The 18,509-nt window shown below is 38.3% G+C and overlaps 1 protein-coding gene across 1 annotated transcript; it reads left to right on the top strand.

Annotated features, from left to right (window-relative positions):
• Positions 1–1,027: 1,027 nt before the first annotated feature.
• BNC1 (basonuclin zinc finger protein 1) lies at positions 1,028–17,735 on the top strand (the record flags this gene model as incomplete). Its single annotated transcript, XM_082290609.1, is given in 6 exon segments — positions 1,028–1,091; positions 1,094–1,104; positions 11,364–11,466; positions 11,628–11,863; positions 13,088–15,009; positions 17,054–17,735. Coding segments are annotated over 6 exon segments (3,018 nt in total).
• Positions 17,736–18,509: the final 774 nt, after the last annotated feature.

Genomic DNA, 18,509 nt, shown 5'->3' with positions numbered 1-18,509 from the left:
ATTTGGGGGGAAGGGGGGGGCACGAGGGGGGGCAGGGGGAGGTGGGTGGGTTTGAGTATGAGTGTGTGTGTATGGGGGGGTTTGGGATTTTAAATATATTGTGCTAATTAAGTGTCTTGTATTGTGATGCATTTAACTTATTTATTTGGATTTTTTTCATCACATAGAAAAATAAACATGGTTTAATTATCAGCTCATACATAATGAGGTTTTGCTAGATGTGTTTAAGATACAGCATTTTACTTTCTGGTTTATTAATTGGTCAAATACTTCTAGTCCTCCGTGTAACAAATTCTTGGTTTAAAAATGAGGAGAGGGCAGATCACTAACCCAGGGGAGGACTACTGATATACACAGGCTGTGGTTTATCCTTCCGTAAAATCCTACGGATAAAAAGTGACACTATTTTTTTACCTCTTTCTTTTTCTTTTCTCTTTTTTTCCTGTTTCTTTCTTCTTTTTTAGATATTTTTCAGTCTGAATAACCTGGCAGCCAGGCAACATTCTGATATTTTGGGGATGTGGGAGAGAGAAAATAAAATAGACTGGTTTTGTTTTAATTTAAATCAAACTATTGTTTGAAAGGCATTTAACAGTAAATTTTCACATCTGATCTGAAGTTGGATTTTATTGTGCTCATTTCGTTGAGATTGTTGTTCAAGCAATTCCATATAAATTTTTGTAATTCACGTAACTACTTGGCTTCTTGAACCTCGGGAGCTGATTGTTTGTCTTATCTTTTGGTGAGCTAACTCTGCGTTATGTTGCAAAACCTTGGGGCATGTTGTGTTTCTTCGTGTTCCTGCAGTCTGCAAGTGAAGTCAGCTTCATTAGTTTCATGATGGCACATCAGTGCATGGCTGGTGTTGCCGCTTCCTTCAAGCTACTCCTGGAGCATGATCTGGGCTGCCTTGGTTTGGATAAGCTTGTAAGGATTTGTCAGCCAGATGTGACAAGATTGTCAAGAGGCAAGTAAAGAAGGAGATCTGATATTAATCAGTGCATAGCTTGGAGCCAAACTTTCTCAAATGCAGTGTAGTAACATGTTCTTCTCATTTACTGCTTCTCTTTGTGGCTATAGAACTGCCACTGTCTGAGTTTGACGGTTAAAAGGCATGCCAGCTAATAGCCTTTAATTGTAAGGATACAATTCTAGGTGGGAAAAGATCATATGCTTCTATTTTTAACATCCTTTTGGAAAATAAGTGCAGTTTGTTGTAAGATATGCAAACGGTATGTTAGACAAGAGTCTCTGTTTCTGTCCTTTGGTTTTAAAACAGTGAAATTGTGGCTCAGCTCTGAGGGCTGGAGGAGTGGGAGGTAGGGGAGTCTCACTCCACTCCAGGTCACGGGGCAAAGTGGGTCCCCCATTATTTTAACTGCTGACAACAGCGTGTGTTGGTTTGCTTTGTTCTAGTATTAGAACAATATACACTGAAGAATACCTTTCTAATTTCTAAGAAAAGGGAAAAATACGGATTTTTGAAGAGTATATTGGATATTCAACTAGATTATTTACCATTCTGTGTATGGTGCTGATAGAGGTTTTTTTTAATAATCTGTATACTTGTGCAATTCAGTTTGAATTAAGCGCTGGAATTTTGAGAAGTTTACAGCTTAATCAGACTAATAGCAATAAGTGAACATGTGAAAAATAACGGATCTTATGAAAAATACATTTTTGTCATATTTTATATGGATTTTTTTGTCGATTGATTTCTTAAAAATAGTTATTCTGTTTATTCTTTGAACTGCTGAACCATCTACAACCTATTCAGAACCTTAAGAATAATGGTATGTGCAAACATATCCAAACATTCAGGAGAGCTCAATCTTCACAGAAATTATCACGAATATTGGGTCACTTCACGGGCTTTTACTTGAATTTCTGCCTCCTGGGGTGCCGCGAGGTTTGGCCTTTTGATACCAAATGTCTTGACTTCCAGCTTCCATGTCTGTTCATAATACTGTTAAAAGATCTGTTCCTACATATTGAGCATGTCATTCCATTTCCAATCCAACAAGCCAGTGATTTATTTGGTTTGCAGTAATATAGACTTCATTACAATGACACTAAATATACCTCTGATAAAAACAGAAATTGTTCTCGTTTTGTTTTAGATTGCAGCTTTTGTTACAGATATGTGGTTTTAAAGCATTTTGGGATGATTTGGCATTTAGTAAACATTTTTCATGAAGATTTAAGCTAAAGTTTAAGTATGGCTCTTGAATTCATTATTCCATAAAATATCCACCAAATGTAAGGAAGAAAAACTGGTTTTGCCCTCTGGGTCATCTCCTGCCCTTTCAGGTTTCAGTGGTGCAGGAACTCTCACAGTTCCTGTGTGCTGGAAGCCAGCAGGTTTTGTCCTAGCAGATGCTACATTTGCAGTTTTACAGCAAGTGTCATTGCCTGTCTTCTTTTTAGTTTTTATTTCTTATTAGTTTATTGCTGTCATTTAGAAAATCACAGAGATTGAAATCTCAATATTCAGACTCAAAAAAAATATTATTGAGGGAATGAGGAAAAGTGGCAGTGTTTAACAGACTTCAGTCATTTTAGTATAAAGAACAATATTTCATTCCACAGTTTAAAACCATTATAGAATTGGGAGGGGGGGGGGGAAGACAGGAGAAAAAAGAAAAATGCTATTTTTTACTTCTAATTTCAAATATAAAAGTTTCAGTGAGAAATGGATGTTTTTTCATGTGAGAGTAGCTGATGTCTGAAAGCCAGGTAAAAATTTCCTCACCTGTGTTCAATAAAAAGGAATACTGAGTTTTAAATTGTGAAATTACCAATGGAGCTACACGGTTGCGTAAAATATTGCATAACTGTAGCACCATAGATAGTATCATGTGTATGTGTACAAATAGTGTTTGGGTTTAAAATTTATGAAATTGCATTAAATGGAATTGTGTAACACTAAATATTTCAGAGAGTTCTTATTTTACTTGTATTCTTTAATCCATGTCGTCGCTCTGTAGCAGGAAAAAGGAAGAGATTTTAAGCATGCATATTTTATGGCTTTGAGACTTAAGCCAGCGGTGTGAGAAGCTGAAAAATTTAGGATTGTCTTTGAAACATTAACTCATCCATATTGCACACATGCACCATTTTATAAAGTAGGTAAAAGAGTCAAAGACGTATTTTAAAGGCTGTGCAATTGATATATACTAATAGTTCTCATTTCTCTGATACTTGTGCATTTGTGTTAATAACACTTATTTCTTGCTAGCATAGGGCTTGGAGTTAAATATTTAATTCAGCTTCAGTTCATGGCTAGATCTGTAGCTTCAGCATTTAGTGTAGCATGCTTAGCATGTCAGTGTGGATAAGTAGTATGTGCACAGTTTATTCGTTAGATTAAATAGCATCTAGTGCTTTATCGTATGAAATTTCACACCATTTCTGTCCAGTGACTTATCTTTACCCCTAGAGTCTGAGCAGTTTTTCTCATCAATATGCAGCAATCTGTTACTCATTTTTGAAATGCACTAATAAGAACGATTTTTCCTGTAAATTTATTTAAAAGGGACATTACTTTACTATCTTGTGATAGATACACTGTTAAATTACCAGCAAAATGTTTCTGACCTACACAGGCTAGGGCAGGTGTGCTGTGGAAACTGCAGCATCGCAGTCTGTTTCAGAATCAAAAGTAAATCACTCTAAGATAATGATAACGTGATGTTTTTCCTTCCTCAATTTGTATTTCTTGTTTTCATTTCCAAACCAAACTGTAAAAGAGGCTCTGACTTATGTCCCTGAGGTGGACTGAGCTGTCTGTCAGCACTCACCTGTTGTTAACAAGTGAGATTAATTGCTGCATAAGCCAGTCTATCTACAGCCATGCTGCTGAATGGCAGAATTAAGTTTTACTGTCCAGTGCTTTGTGTTTAGAGCAGCAGCCCGAGTGTCTGTGCTCACACACAAACACACACACGTTCTTCTGTCTTTATAATTATTTTGACAGTGCCATTAACAAGAGTTGCCCTAAGGGGCCCTTTAGGGTAAGTGACATGCATGAGGAGTGATTTTCATCCCACAAGTTATGCTGTGATTAAAGTTTGGCCTTGTAGCATGGCTGCCTTGCTCGGAAACAGCTCCTTGTGCTTCCTCGCCCGCTGCAGTGCCCGAGACTGCCCCGAGCTCCTCTCCCTCGGCCGCGAGAGCTGCCACGGGGCCCAAACCAGCTCCGGGTTGTGAGGCTGTGTTTAGCTCAGTCTCTTAGCTCAGCTCCTCACTCCTAGGACTCTTCTCACTCTAGAAAAACTTTTTTAAAAAAGTGCTGACATGTGGACTGTCTTTTAAATCCACAAGAAGGGTTGATTTGACGGAGTGGTGCCATCCTGTGAAGGTATTACCTAGTTTCAATTCTATCTTACTGACTTACTCATTCCCCTCATCTCTTTTCTTTTCTTTCTGTTTTGAGGACATTTTAGTCAATTATTACAAGGACAATTAAACATTTTCAGCTCAAGGTGCTCAGTTGCACCTACAAGAGAGAGATTTGGTGAAATTCTAGGCCAAAATTTACTTTGTTCAGCCCCGCTGAGGGAGAAGGGTAATGGGGTAACGAAACTTGCTGCAGGACCTGGGTTGTATATATCCTGATTATGTGTATTTTTAGGCTGTGGATGTTTAAAAGGAGGTCAGGTTTTGGTATCTGACCCCAAATAAACAGTATGGATATATACATAAGGATCCAGATAATTAATGGGTTGTGTTCCATGGTCTTATCTAGAAAATGTATTCAACTTGTGGCCTTTGTGTACTTCTAGAAGAAAAAACGTAATTCTCCCACAGAACAGGGGTAAGTGGGAGTTGAGTGGTATCTGCACTAGCCAAAATTTTCAGTAGAATAGGTATTAAGTTCAATTTCTCTGAACTTTTCAAAGGTTCTTGCACCTAAGCTTGGTAGGAGTAGATGGTTGGTGTGAATGAAAACCAGCCAGGTTACTGAGGAGCCATCGTCAGTTTGGGAACTGAGCTGTAACTTTGTGTTTAGTGGCACTGTAAAAAGCAAATTGTGGCCCACCTCTACCTTTCCCATCTGTCTCCTAATTGGTCTCTTAAGCAGGAGACAATAATTTTGCTAAATTATTTTATTAATAAGAAGTTTTTCATATTCATTGTCTCGGGCCAGTGTTTTTAATGTGTCTGAATGGTGAAGGTTGGAGCTATTTGGTCACTGTTTACTCTATCACATCTGTGTAAAACTTTTCTCTACTTAATTAAAAGTTCAAAATACAGAAGATATCAGACTGTTTTCTGGATATGACAAGCTGCAAAGCTGGTTTGCTTTTTAGGAAAATTGTTTGTCGTTACTTAGGTTTATTAAATAACTATTAACAGCAGCTGTTACTTTGTAAGAAACAGGGGTTTTGATATAAGACTGGAAATAATGTGTGCATTCAGTCCAGTATAATTAGAAATCTTACAAGGACATTTTTCTTACTTTAATAATTTTGTGTAATTATTTATTTTGGTCTTAAATATTTCTAAACTTTAGTGTAGAAATAAGAGAACTTGCAGCCACCAAGTGTAGTGGATAAGGTGGAAATGTACTTGAATGGAAATGCCGTTGTTCCAGGGGCTCAGGCTCTGAAAGGCAGGCAGTGTTTCTCTGCTGTGGTGGTGGGGAACTTTCCAGGACCTTAAATATGTGACAGAAGGAACCACCACAATACACCATGCAAGTTGTAGCATGGGCCAAGTCTCTGTGCAGAGTAACTCAAATGGGCCTTGCTGTCAGACCTGTGCACGCGTCAGTGCGCTGCAGTGCACTATTCCTCCCTTTTTCCCATTCCCAGTGTGTCTTCCCAGCTCCACTTACTGGCAGCAAAGGGCTTCCATATTCTGTCCATCCTCCAGGCATCTTGTTACCTCTTTGAAGTGAGCATGTCAGGAAGAAGAAAATGGCCCAGAGCCTTTCCTTGAAGATGCTGCAGGGGCCTTGCTAATGGTCTCCACAGGCAGATGGGATTCAGAGCCTTACTAAGCTGGGAATACATTGAAATTTTCAAGGAACAATTAGAGGTACAAGGTGCTTAATCTAACAGATTTAATATCAATTTGCATTTCATGCCTAATTGTTGGGCTGTGTCTTCAACAAGTGCTTACACCATCTAGAGCAGCCCAGCATGTTTTGTGATTGTACTTGGAATATGCTGGCATATATATTACTTCCAGTAAACTACAGAGAGCTCAACAGTGTATCAAAAACTGAAGTCTGTCTTCAGGAAGAACAGACACAGTGGCTAAATATGCACTAGAGAGTGGACAGGGGAGAATACAAATACATGTGGGATGGATAAAACCCCAGATATTAGTCTGATATGGGTAAGGTGGATTGTGATACAGTGAAAGTAAGGTGAACAAAATGTAAATTGCAAACTTGTTTTAAATCATGACAAAACTGACAGGCAGTGTTATTTATTAGCAGAATATATCCCTAGGGAAAGTGGCAAAAGTTGCCTGACAAACAATGGACAAAGCTAAGCTTTGCTCATTGTATCATGTGGGAAAGTATGGCACTGAGATGCTTATGATAAGGGGTTTTTGATTTGTCTCTGCTTTCAGTGGTTGTGCAAAGGATTCAAACACAACAGTAATCAAATGTAGCTGGGTGAGGAAAAAGGAAAACTTATTTAAATTCTGCAAACACAAGAAACCTGATGGATTATAATAAAAACAGGAAAGAAAAAAAAAATGGACCAGAAGGGCAACTTCAGACTCATTTATAGTTGCTGTTCTCTGTGAAAGGTGCACACAGATTTTTGGCATTTGATTTAGCTGTAAGTGTACTTCTAATTTAAGAGGTGGTAAAGGGATCTATCCCTTTACTTACCTTGCAAATATTTTAAAAGGAGCAAGCAAGAAAATACTTCCAAATAACCAGATATATGTCCTATTTTTAATTTTATTTCTTGCCCCGCTGTAAATCATGCCTCTTCCTCCACAAGTGTTGTTACTGTGGAGCCACTGTGGGTGTATTCTGCAAATATGGGACATCTCCCAGTTCTTTCCTTATAGGATTTGTGCTCACCAGGGCACATATCTTTGTGGGTTACATATATTCAGTGGGATTACCACTGATGATGAGATGGCCATAGGAGATAGGGCTTGTTGCTAGAAACCCTCAATAGAGGGCATGGAGAGCAGGATCTGCTATAGCTCATCTAATGAAAGTTTCTCTCATATTTGTTTCATGTAATTCCTATTCCTTCTTCAAACTTGCCTTTTAAATGGATAGAAATTTCTAAGCCCTGCCTGTAAAATATATTCCTGTAACCTGGCATCAATGACACCATTTTGTCAGTAATCCTCACAGCAGAGCAGGGAAGCTCTCAAGCTCTTCATGTGATGGCAGTAGCTTGAAAAAAAGCAGCATTATTTAAAGTGGGGAGAAGCTTTGTGCAAAAAAGCAAAGGGTTTTTCTTAAATGCCAGAAAGTGCCAGAAGTGAGGGTGCTGACCTGTGTATTTCTGTTGGTAAATAGCACCTGGGTAGCCTGGGACTTGCTGTTCCATTTTACCGCAGTCTGCACTTGCAGCCCTCACTGTGTGCAGAGACCCAGACCAGCTTTCCAGCACGAGCAGAGATCTCCAACTCAGTCCTGACAAGGTCTTCGATATTTCCTTGCTTCTTCATTTATTTCCCAAGCCAAAGTGCTGTCAAACCAGAACACACTTAACACTGAAAGAGACTGGATACACTTGTAGTGCTCTTCTTCTCTTGCGGCATTTTTTCAAACCCGTTGTATGCTGCAAGTGAGCATAGGTCCCAGAAGACGTCAGCAGAGCGTGGATGACCTCAAACTTACTTTGTGGAATGAAGCCTGATTATATACTCAGAATCAGCATGAGTACATCCCATTAGCCTGGGCTTTTCCTTAGCTGTGAGGGCTGTGAATGGGTTGCAAAGAAACATTCAGTAACTTTTGAAGCATAATTGAAGCCACGTCAATATCTGGCGATGAAAAGGAGGTGAGCTGGTGTGACTTTCAGGCAGCAGATGTTAAGATTCAGTGATTAGTAGTTAGATGTTTTTCAGTGACCAGTTTATAGGTTAATGTCTGTCTTGTAGTGAGGGATCATTTTTATTTAAAGTTCAGCATTCAGATTCCCATGGTCATGCTGGTAAAACCACAGAAAATTTTGATCAGTTCTTTCAACTCTATTTTCTAAAAGAATTAAGAAAGTGTGGCTGATAATGGATTTGGAAAGATCCATTTGTGAAGGAGAGAGTGACTGGAAAGCAATACCAAGATCCTTGATGATAGCATAAGATTTGATTTTTTTAGACCATCTGCCTTCTGTTTCTAGAAAATGAAATTAAATAATGATGTGAATGAAAGGACTGTACTTGAAAAAAATTCTACTGTAATTTCCTTCTACATTCCCAATCCTTTAATTATAATTTTCAAGCTTTACATCTATGCAATACAGAAAGTTATTCCTTTGTTCTGCAGAATGAAATTGTGTGTACATTCCACTTGTTGGGAAAATAAAGCTTATTAAAAGACTTAATATAATTAACAGTACCTCAGAATAGGCATATTAAGGATAGTAGGATTAACAGGCAAAAGACAAGGGTATTATTTTCATGAAGTTTTGCTAAATTTCTATTCATTAAACTCTGATATTTGTTAATTTGGGAGATAAAGTGCATCTTTTACAAGTACCTTTTAAAGTTGAACAGTGACAATTTAAAATTGTGACTCACTGATTATTTCAAAAGTTGATTTTGCTCTGTTATATATTGTCTGTGACTATATTATATATATTATATTATTATAAATGTTGCTAGAAAAGTTTTAGGAGACACAGACTGTGAAAAGCATAAATGAAGGGAAATGCTAAAAACCTGAAAAATCCGTTGTTTCTTCTTAGGGATTCTTTCAAGTCATTTTTTAAAGACAGCAACAGATCCCAGATTCGAGGCTGCACCTTTTGATGTGTTAGCAGGATGCATGGTAACTGCTTCTAGTTTCCAGAAGCAATAATGTGACTTGAGAGGGGATCAGTTCAATATTTAGAATAGAAGGGGAGCTCTACTCCCTTTGTAACAGCTGCTTTCATATATGTAAAACAAAATGTCCTCCTTTTACTTGTTCCTGTTTTGGCATGTGCGGTCTTCTACACATACACAGGAAAGCAAAATAAATACATGTACCATATAGAAGAAAGCTCTTATAGAAAGCTATGAAATGCAAAATTTGGTGTGGCATATCTTTCTTGTCCAAGTACACAAATTAAGTAGAAAAAATAGTTTTAAAGGTCAGTGGTTTGTGGAACATGTCCAAAGGAAAAGGAATGAAAAAAATTTTGAAATCTCAATTAACTTATCATCGTGACAGCTTTTTTCATTGTGCAGATTTCTGTTACTTCTTGCAGAAAAAGGAAGTACTCTTTTGTAATTTTGTCTGAAGGGAATGTAAAAGATGCATTTTTGGAATGCACTGTACCTTTCTGAACCTAGCAGGGTTGCCTGTGGAAGGGCTTCAGTCCAGGCAAGTCACAGAATATTATATATGTAGAGAGGCAGAAGATTTGAACTGCATTATTGTTTGATATCTTGTGGTAGAAATGAATCCACAGTCAACTGCACATTTTCTTCCCCCAGCCTTTCCATCAGAAATTTATGGCTTTTTATTGTTATGTGGAAGTATTTTAGCATCTAAGTGAAAATATATCCTCCATTAAAATGAAGCAATTGACACGGTGTAGGGTATTGATGTGTATTTTATGACTTCATGGGGAGCACAGAGCTTTTCTCAAGAACACAGGATTTTGCAATGGCTCCTTTAAAAGATTAAAGGTAAAGTGATTCAGAGATTTCAAAAGCCCTGTTGCCACTTGTTCCGATTCTTCAAATTTTGGCAAATCTCAACATCAAGTCACTGCAGTTTGGAGATGTGCATGTCACGTAACTCCTGGATAAGCCAGACACTGAGGTTTTAAAAGCTCACTCCAAATCCATTACTGTGAAGCACTAGGCATCTAAATGTCATGAACATGCTTGTTTGTAGAAAGCATTTGTATGAAGTGTCCTCTTCTGCCCTCCATCAGATTAAGTCTAAAGAAATGCCGATTGCAAATCTCAGTGGAACAATCTTTCTGCCATGTACTTTTGAGTTTAAATGTTTCTTGCATCCATCTTTCTTAACAAGTTTTTGGACAATCAGGCTTCCTTGTATGTTTTCTGAAGTGCCAGTGTGGGAATGCCATGTTTCCTTTTTTCTTTGAATCTTATCTTACTTTCTTATGGGTATTTTGAGGAGTGGAAGTCCCCAATTTGCATAAGACCTGAGGAGAGGGAACATTAATTTAAAAGCAGAAAAATGCAGACATTTTACAATTGCATGATCTAACTCTTTTTCTTTATTATTCCAGTGAAGATCTCCTGCACATCAATTTCTTTGCTTCCCCTCCCTCAATAAATATTCTGTTTATGCAGGAACTATTCTCAGTATCAGATCCAAGCAGTGCAGAATCCTGCAAAAGCTTTGCTCTGTAGCAGTCCCTCTGGAGCTTTAACTAGGACCTCCAAGTTGTCTGTTTGCCTTCTGCAGCAGATGGGCACATACAGAAGAAATCATGTATTCCAGGAAGCATGTTTGTATCACCCCATTGATTAGGGACATCTGAATACTAATTTGATTTGCATTATAGATGACCTTGGTGAGAGTAAAGTGATGTACAAATTGGAACTGTGCAACTGGTTGCTCTCTGTGTGCTCTATTTTGCTTTCAAGCATTTCCCTTACAAAATGTGATTGTTTAGTCTTTGAGGAATTGGAGTACTTTTTGGTGAACTTTGTTACTGAGAAGCATTAGGGAACTCCTGTGTCTTTGACAGAATACATATATTCCATGTGAATTCCGTGTGTGTAGGGCATGGCATCTGTGCAGAGCTATTGCAGTGCTCATTAGAACTTCCTACATTGCAGTGTGGAGTTCCAGCAGAACTGCAAGAGAGCGGGTCTTTGATCTGTACATCTGTTTTCAAACCTTCCTGAGAAAGTGATCATACATGAGGATCACAGCTTGTAACACTTGATAATGGTTATGAAGGTGCTTCAGCCTAAATAGATCCACAGAAGTGTTGCTATGTATATTGTTAAATATCCTGCTTCCATATTACTGTAGTGTTTCTTCTGGTGACTTGACTCTTTCAGGCAGAGGTAGCTTTGTATAACTCAGGCTTTGCCTGGATTACTTATATTGCACATGGATAGGTGTGTGCTGGTGTGTTAACTCTGTCTTCATGGGGGTTTTATGGGGGTACTGTAGATGTATAATCTGCACACTGAACGGTGCTTATATATCACCTATCATGCTTCTCATTGATCTCCAGGCTATCCGGTGCACTCTCATGAACTGTAGTTGTCAGTGTTTCAAGCCTGGGAAAATAAATCAGCGACAATGTGACCAGTGCCGGCATGGATGGGTAGCACATGGTAATATTTGTTTCTACAATCTATAGAAAACCGTTTAGGATCCTCATAACTATTACATGCTTTTTGTGTCACCCCTCAACCCCCACACCAATATTAGTTGCATTCAATTTTCTCTCTCTCGGGACTCAAGTTTATTTACATTTTGTGATTTTTGTTTTCAGCCCTGAGCAAACTAAGGATTCCAAACCTCTACCCATCAAGCCAAGTAGAAATAGTTCAATCCAATGTTGTCTTTGATATCAGTAGCCTCATGTTGTATGGAACCCAAGCCATTCCTGTGCGCCTTAAAATTCTGCTCGATCGGCTTTTCAGTGTTCTGAAGCAGGAAGAGGTGATACAGATTCTTCATGCTCTGGATTGGACACTGCAGGATTATATACGTGGATATGTGCTACAGGTATTTAGAGGGGCTTTTTAAAATAGAAATATGACAGTTAAGTAGTTTTCTAGTTTAATCTTCTCAGTGGTTCACAATGTGTTAACAGTGTGGCGCATCTGAAAGGCAGTAATAGACCTGTATGAGCTTAATGCCAGAAAAGAAGGGGTGAATTTCTGGTGATTGGTCTCTTTTTTTTAGTTGGACTTACTTGAAATCTTTCCACTTGCTCAAATCTAACAAAGGTAAGCAAAAATAAAAATCAACAGTTACTGGTAATGTATCAAAGTAAAGGCTTTAGAATTTGCTCCAGTATTATTTAAACAGTGAGTTTGCTTTTATACAGCAGAATAATGCATCAAGAAATAAACTTACCATTATTGAAAACACTAGGGACAATATTAATCTCTGGTATAGTGCTACTGACCTTACTGGAGCTGCAGCCAGAGTGTATTTGGCCCTATGTGCTTCCACTGATGTTAGTCCTTGCTGCTGTGGAAGTTACCTTTTATGTAAAGTAACATTATGATCTTACATTATGACATGAATCAATATTTAATGGTCTTGATAATCTTGCTTTTTAGTGTTAGGATTAAAAATATGGAATCAATTACCTTGAACCTCTATCACATGAAAAATTTATAATGTTACGTTCTTCATCATCTTAGAAACTCTTACATGCACTGTGAAAAATCTCAGTAGGCCATCAAATACATGTTCTGTGATAAAATATTTATTGTAGTTATTGGGAAAAGTTAGGCATAGCTAGAGTTTGAAAGAACTCCAACACTAGTGTAATTACAGCTGTGCTCTGTGAAAACTGGCAATAGATCAATACAGGTTCATTTGTTCTCTGATCTTAGTTGCTTGGAAGATTATTAAACTTGCAATGAAAGAATACTTGACTTAAATGAGGAGCTAAATCTTGGTCTGATTGCTCCATCTCTGCTGTCTGTGCTTACAAGATACTATCTGTTTTTCAAATAACCTGTCTTAATTTCTGTGGAAAAAAAAATAGTTTATTGGAAAGTATTACTGTTAGTTCATGAAGAAATAATATCACCAACGTGGTAACATTTGGAAGAAATTATCACAGACTTCACATTAATCCCATTAAATTCAATGTTTGTATTGTTTTGCTAGAGAAGAAATTTTAGTCCCTGAAAAAAATGAGACATTTGAGGGGGAGGTGTTTTTTGTTTGCCTTAACTAATGTCTAACTCATTTAAATATTTTTGGCTTTAGGATGCTTCAGGAAAGGTGCTGGATCACTGGAGCATAATGACCACTGAAGAAGAACTGGCTACTTTGCAGCAGTTTCTTCGCTTTGGAGAAACTAAGTCCATTGTAGAGTTAATGGCAATTCAAGAGAAAGAAGGGCAATCAATCATAATACCACCACCAACTGCCAATTTGGATATTAGGGCATTCATTGAGAGCTGCAATCCACACAGTCCTAATTTTTCTGCTTCCTTGGACAAAATGAGTCCCACCAACATTCATCCCTTTGAGAATATTGTAAATAACATGGCTTTCATGCTGCCGTTTCAGTTTTTCAGTCCAGTGCCTCCACCTTTGATAGGCTCACCACCAGAAAGACATTTGATTGAGCAAGGTCAAGACCATAGCAATGAAACCAAACAAGATCTTCAGATACCATTTTCTGAAAGCAGCTTCTTAACTTCTAGTTCTGCACCATTTCAAGTTGAAAATGAGAGGAGCATAAATGGTCCAGATGTCACTAAAACAGAAGATGATGCCCTTTTAAGTGATTCCAGTTCACATAATACAGCAGCAAAGCTTGAAATGACAGCACTATCTCCAGAAAACAAAATTAAATCTGTTGAAAAAAATGCTGGGCCAAGGAAAGGGCGTGTCTTCTGCACTGCATGTGAAAAAACGTTTTACGACAAAGGTACTTTGAAAATACATTACAATGCTGTTCATCTGAAGATAAAGCACAAATGCACCATTGAGGGCTGCAACATGGTGTTTAGCTCATTGCGTAGTCGAAATCGTCATAGTGCAAATCCTAACCCCAGACTCCATATGCCAATGAACAGAAATAACAGGGATAAAGACCTAAGAAATGGTTTGACCATTGCTGGACCTGGAGATAGTAAAAGGACAGAATTTACAATTTTAACTCCGGATAGCAGAACTATTTCCAGCTATGCCAGCTCTTGTACAGATTCAAAAGGCCAGGCTGGATTTTCCAGTATTGGACACAATGGTGTCCTCTTTCCAAACCTGAAGACAGTACAGCCTGTTCTTCCTTTTTACCGTAGTCCAGTCACACCAGCTGAGCTTGCCAATACTCCAGGTACTCTTCCTTCTCTGCCTCTTGTTTCTTCCTCAATACCAGAGCAGCTTGTTTCCAATGAATTGCCATTTGACATGCTCCCCAAGAAGAAATCTCGTAAGTCGAGTATGCCCATTAAGATAGAGAAAGAAGCTGTTGAGACACCCAATGAAAGTAGTGATGTTGCCAGTTCTGAAGATGATTCACGTCTGCAGGTGGTAAGCGATGGAGAGCTTGAGACCTGTGAGCATAAGATACAGAAGCGGGTGACCGACAGGGTGGAAAAGCACCCCCATTCAGGTAATTCATGGAAATCTCTCTCTGGGGTAGAGGGCCCAAAGTATTTTGAATCTGTCTTTGCGCCAAATAACAAATACATCGAGGATATCTCTGAGAATGAATTGCAACACTGTGAGAAAGAGGTTAAACCAGAAGAAAACCAACCCTTAAAAATAGTTTCCAATGAGATAATATATGAAGATCCAAAACACCACCACAGTGATGTTATAAAACCAATGACTGAACCCCCCATGTATATTAAAGAGCAGTCAAAGCACAGGATTCCTAAAAATGACTGCCCTGAATTGCAACACCACTTGCTGACTGGGGGCTTTTTCAGCACTTTGTCAAACAGGGGTGCTGCCATTCCTTGTTTTGAAGACTCTAAAGATATGGATCATGTCAGTCAACATGCACTAGGGATTCAGAAGGAAGAAAGCCGCTTTCATTGCGACATCTGTAAGAAGACTTTTAAAAACCCTTACAGTGTAAAAATGCATTTCAAAAATGTACATCTCAAAGAAATGCATATTTGCACAGTTGAGGGCTGTAATGCTGCTTTCCCTTCTCGTAGAAGTCGAGACAGGTAAGAAAATTATAAACAAAATCGTACTTATTTTACCATCACAATGGAGCCTAATTTGAAATTAAAATGAGTGTTTGAGGAATGGAGCCTACAAATATTTTCTGTGTATCCTCGTATAACAGGTATGATAACTTATCAGAACATTCTTGAAATGAAAATCCATTGAAAGAAACATTTCCTTTCCACTAGACTACAAGGTATTAAATAAAACCATGAAAATTTCATAACAGATAAAGACTGGAGTAGTTGAAAGAATACTTCAGTACATAAAGGGAAAGCCACAAGGGTATGAATTCAGCAATTTTCCAGTAGATGCATGTGTGGACTTACATGTTTGATATGCACTTTCATGTGTATTTTAATATATACAGTGTTTTTTAATGAAAAAGCAATGAGGTCAGTTTGGGAAATCTTCACTGGTCCTTTCTTTACTCAAGGATTTGGAACAGACTGGTGAGAAAAAGCCTGTAAGAAAAGCAAGATTAGTCTTTGTCAGCACAAAATTAACATCATGCAGTGGTAGTCAAACTGACACTATCTGGTGTGTATCCACATCAGTAGTGCTTTTCTGTGATACTAAATACTAATTTCTAAGCTATAGCATGAGCTTGATTCAGTTTAATGTTAATTTCAGTACTGTATTGCTGTAATTCATTTTATTTCAGCCTATTATGAACAAAAATTGAGAAACAAGAACTGAAGCTTTTTTGTTGACCATCAGTGATGTATCTGAATCGGTCAGTGATAGGTAACAAACCTCAACGAAGCATTACAAGTTTTCCAACTCCCTAACGGTGTTAGAGCAGCTCTTGGCTGCAGGAAGCGTGCCTGGATAGTAGTTCAGAGTGACACAAGGTTTAGATTGTCTGTAATCTGCTAGGAGTGCTGGAGCCAGCTGATGCAATCCAGAGAGAGGATGAGCTGGTCTCTGAGGACTGGCCACTGCATCTGAGATGTGCAGATTCATCTGCTGCTGGCAGGGCTTCATACCCTGCTGCCTGCATCTTCCCAGATGTGAATTCCTCTCCACTGTAATTGCGATATGGGTCACAGCAAAGAAGGCCAGCAGTAAGATTTGCATTCACATGCCACAAATTCCTTCCCACACCAGTATGTGGAGATAAGTTTTAACCCATCTTCCAAAAGCACCTATGTTAAAAAAAATATATATATATAGGCAAGCCAGCTCAGAAGACATTTCACAGCTTTGTGCAAAACAATAGTTATTTGGAACAACTTTGCAGAAGTTCCTAGACTTTAACATAGAGTACTGTGACCACAAGTGCTAAATATTTCTGTGCCTTTTTGAACAATTCATGGTTCTGATTAAACCATGATGGCAAGGAGAAAGACTAATGTTTAGCCAGTATTACAATAAACTCAGCCTTCTAGACAGAGCCTGTAAGTTCCCAATGAGCTGATTGATAGTATTCAGTGAGGAACGGTGATTTTGTGTTTTGGTGGTTTTAAACTGAATCCAGAGATGCCCATGTGATAACTGAAAGTTGCATATAATTCAATATTCCTTTTTCAAGGAAACTCCTGTCATGAAGAAGCTCTGTACTGATGTGTACAGCTGCATCCTGGACATGGTTACAGTACTTGAGATCATCAACATTTTTTGCAGACTCAGGTGTCATTCCTTTCCTGCTTTGTCCATTGGGAAAGAATCTTGTTTCTTACCCACCTCAGTCAATTCTCTGATCTCAGTTCCATTTACAGGTTTTTAGTCTGTCCCCCACCTCTTTTAGGCTCAGCACTAGATCTAGCAGAGCAGAAAGCTATCCCTAATGCAGGAGAGCATCTGAAACATTGATTGCTGTAGAGTTAATTCTGGTATATCCCAGTGCAAGCAAGTTCAGACACCGTCACATGTGTAAATTGTCCATGTGCACTCCCAGTGTGGCAGTTGGTCAGATCTGAAGTATACAATTCATGCATGCTACTAAATACTGATTTTCCTTTTCTTTGTTTATGATCATTATGAAACAGCTGTTAAGTGAGGCGAAACACTTTCTTGCTAAGCTTGTCTTTGTTCTTCTAGACATAGTTCAAACCTAAATCTTCATCATAAGCTTCTGACTAAAGATACACTGGAATTCAGCAACCATTTCAATGCAACATACCTCTTGAAAGACATGGCTAAGGAGTTTTGCCAAGATGTCTCTTTAAAACAACACGTTGGACATACTTCTGTAATCTTCAAAGGAATGAACAGAACAGGCAGCTATGTTTTTCCAATGAGCAAAATTACAGAACCCTGTTCTGAGAGTTATGGATACGATCCATTAAATGATGGAGCTGTTCTGGATCTAAGCACTACATCCAGCGTTAAATCTGAGAGCAGTGCTCATTCTTCCTGGGATTCTGACGGAGGAAGTGAAATATGCACCATGCCCTTGGATGATAGTGATGAAAGCTGTGAAGGACCCAGCCTAATGCCCAGTGATGAACTCTACCAAGACTGTAGTTTAATTGAGAAAGCTAATCAAAACTTTACAAATTCACCTTCCAGTTTGCCAATAACTTGTCATATATGTCAAAAAACATACAGTAATAAAGGAACTTTCAGGGCTCATTACAAAACTGTGCATCTCCGCCAGCTCCACAAATGCAAAGTCCCAGGTTGCAACACAATGTTTTCCTCTGTTCGCAGTCGGAACAGGCACAGTCAAAACCCCAATCTGCACAAAAGTCTGGCTGGGTCACCAACGAGCTTACAGTAAGATCAGACTGATCTTAATTTATTTCTGCTAAGAATTAATCATTTCAATTAAGGAATGTGTTAACATTACTTTTATTTAAGCTCATTTGATTTGTAGCCCACTCAACGACCACAGTCAAATTCTTTTCTACTGTGTGTGCTCTCCAGCAGTTTGTTAGCAAAGCTTGGTGCTGTAGTTTTTGTGCAATCGTTTGGTTTGATGTTGAACAGCTAAAACTTCTGTAAGGAAAAGAAAGCATCTTAGAAATGGGGGAAATATGGAGACATTAACTAAAGTTTCTGATACCTGTGAAGTATTACTTGCCACAATAGGAGCTTCAAATGAGAACCATCATTGCTTGTGTTTACATGTTAAATGAGTTGTTGTGTTGTGTAAGAAATGAGTAATGATTGGACTGAGTTTCCTCTGGATGGGTTGAGAGTTTTGAGGCTACCATTTCATTCCTGAGACCTTAGTCTGAAGCTGACTTACAGTATTAGTAGAACAGAATATTTGTACATAACTATATCCCAAAATCCAAAAGAGAAAATACAAATTTGAGAAAACTTTGCATACAGCCCAAATCTTCTGAAAATCCTGCAGTCCTTAGTCTTTAAGTTTGCATTTCACTTGAGTAAAGATTACAAAAGATTACAGTATTTTGGATTTCTTAGAATTTAATACCATTTGCTTTGCAGGAAAAGGGGCTACTTAACTTGTTGGCAGAATAGCCTGAATAAATCTAAGGCATTCTGATAAACCGTAGTGGTAGAAAGAATGAATAGGTTAAGCTAA

Source organism: Coloeus monedula (assembly GCF_965178545.1).
Source record: "Coloeus monedula genome assembly, chromosome: 14".
NCBI lineage: Eukaryota > Metazoa > Chordata > Aves > Passeriformes > Corvidae > Coloeus > Coloeus monedula.
Note: the sequence above shows the minus strand (reverse complement) of the source record. Positions and strands in the feature narration are given on the sequence as shown.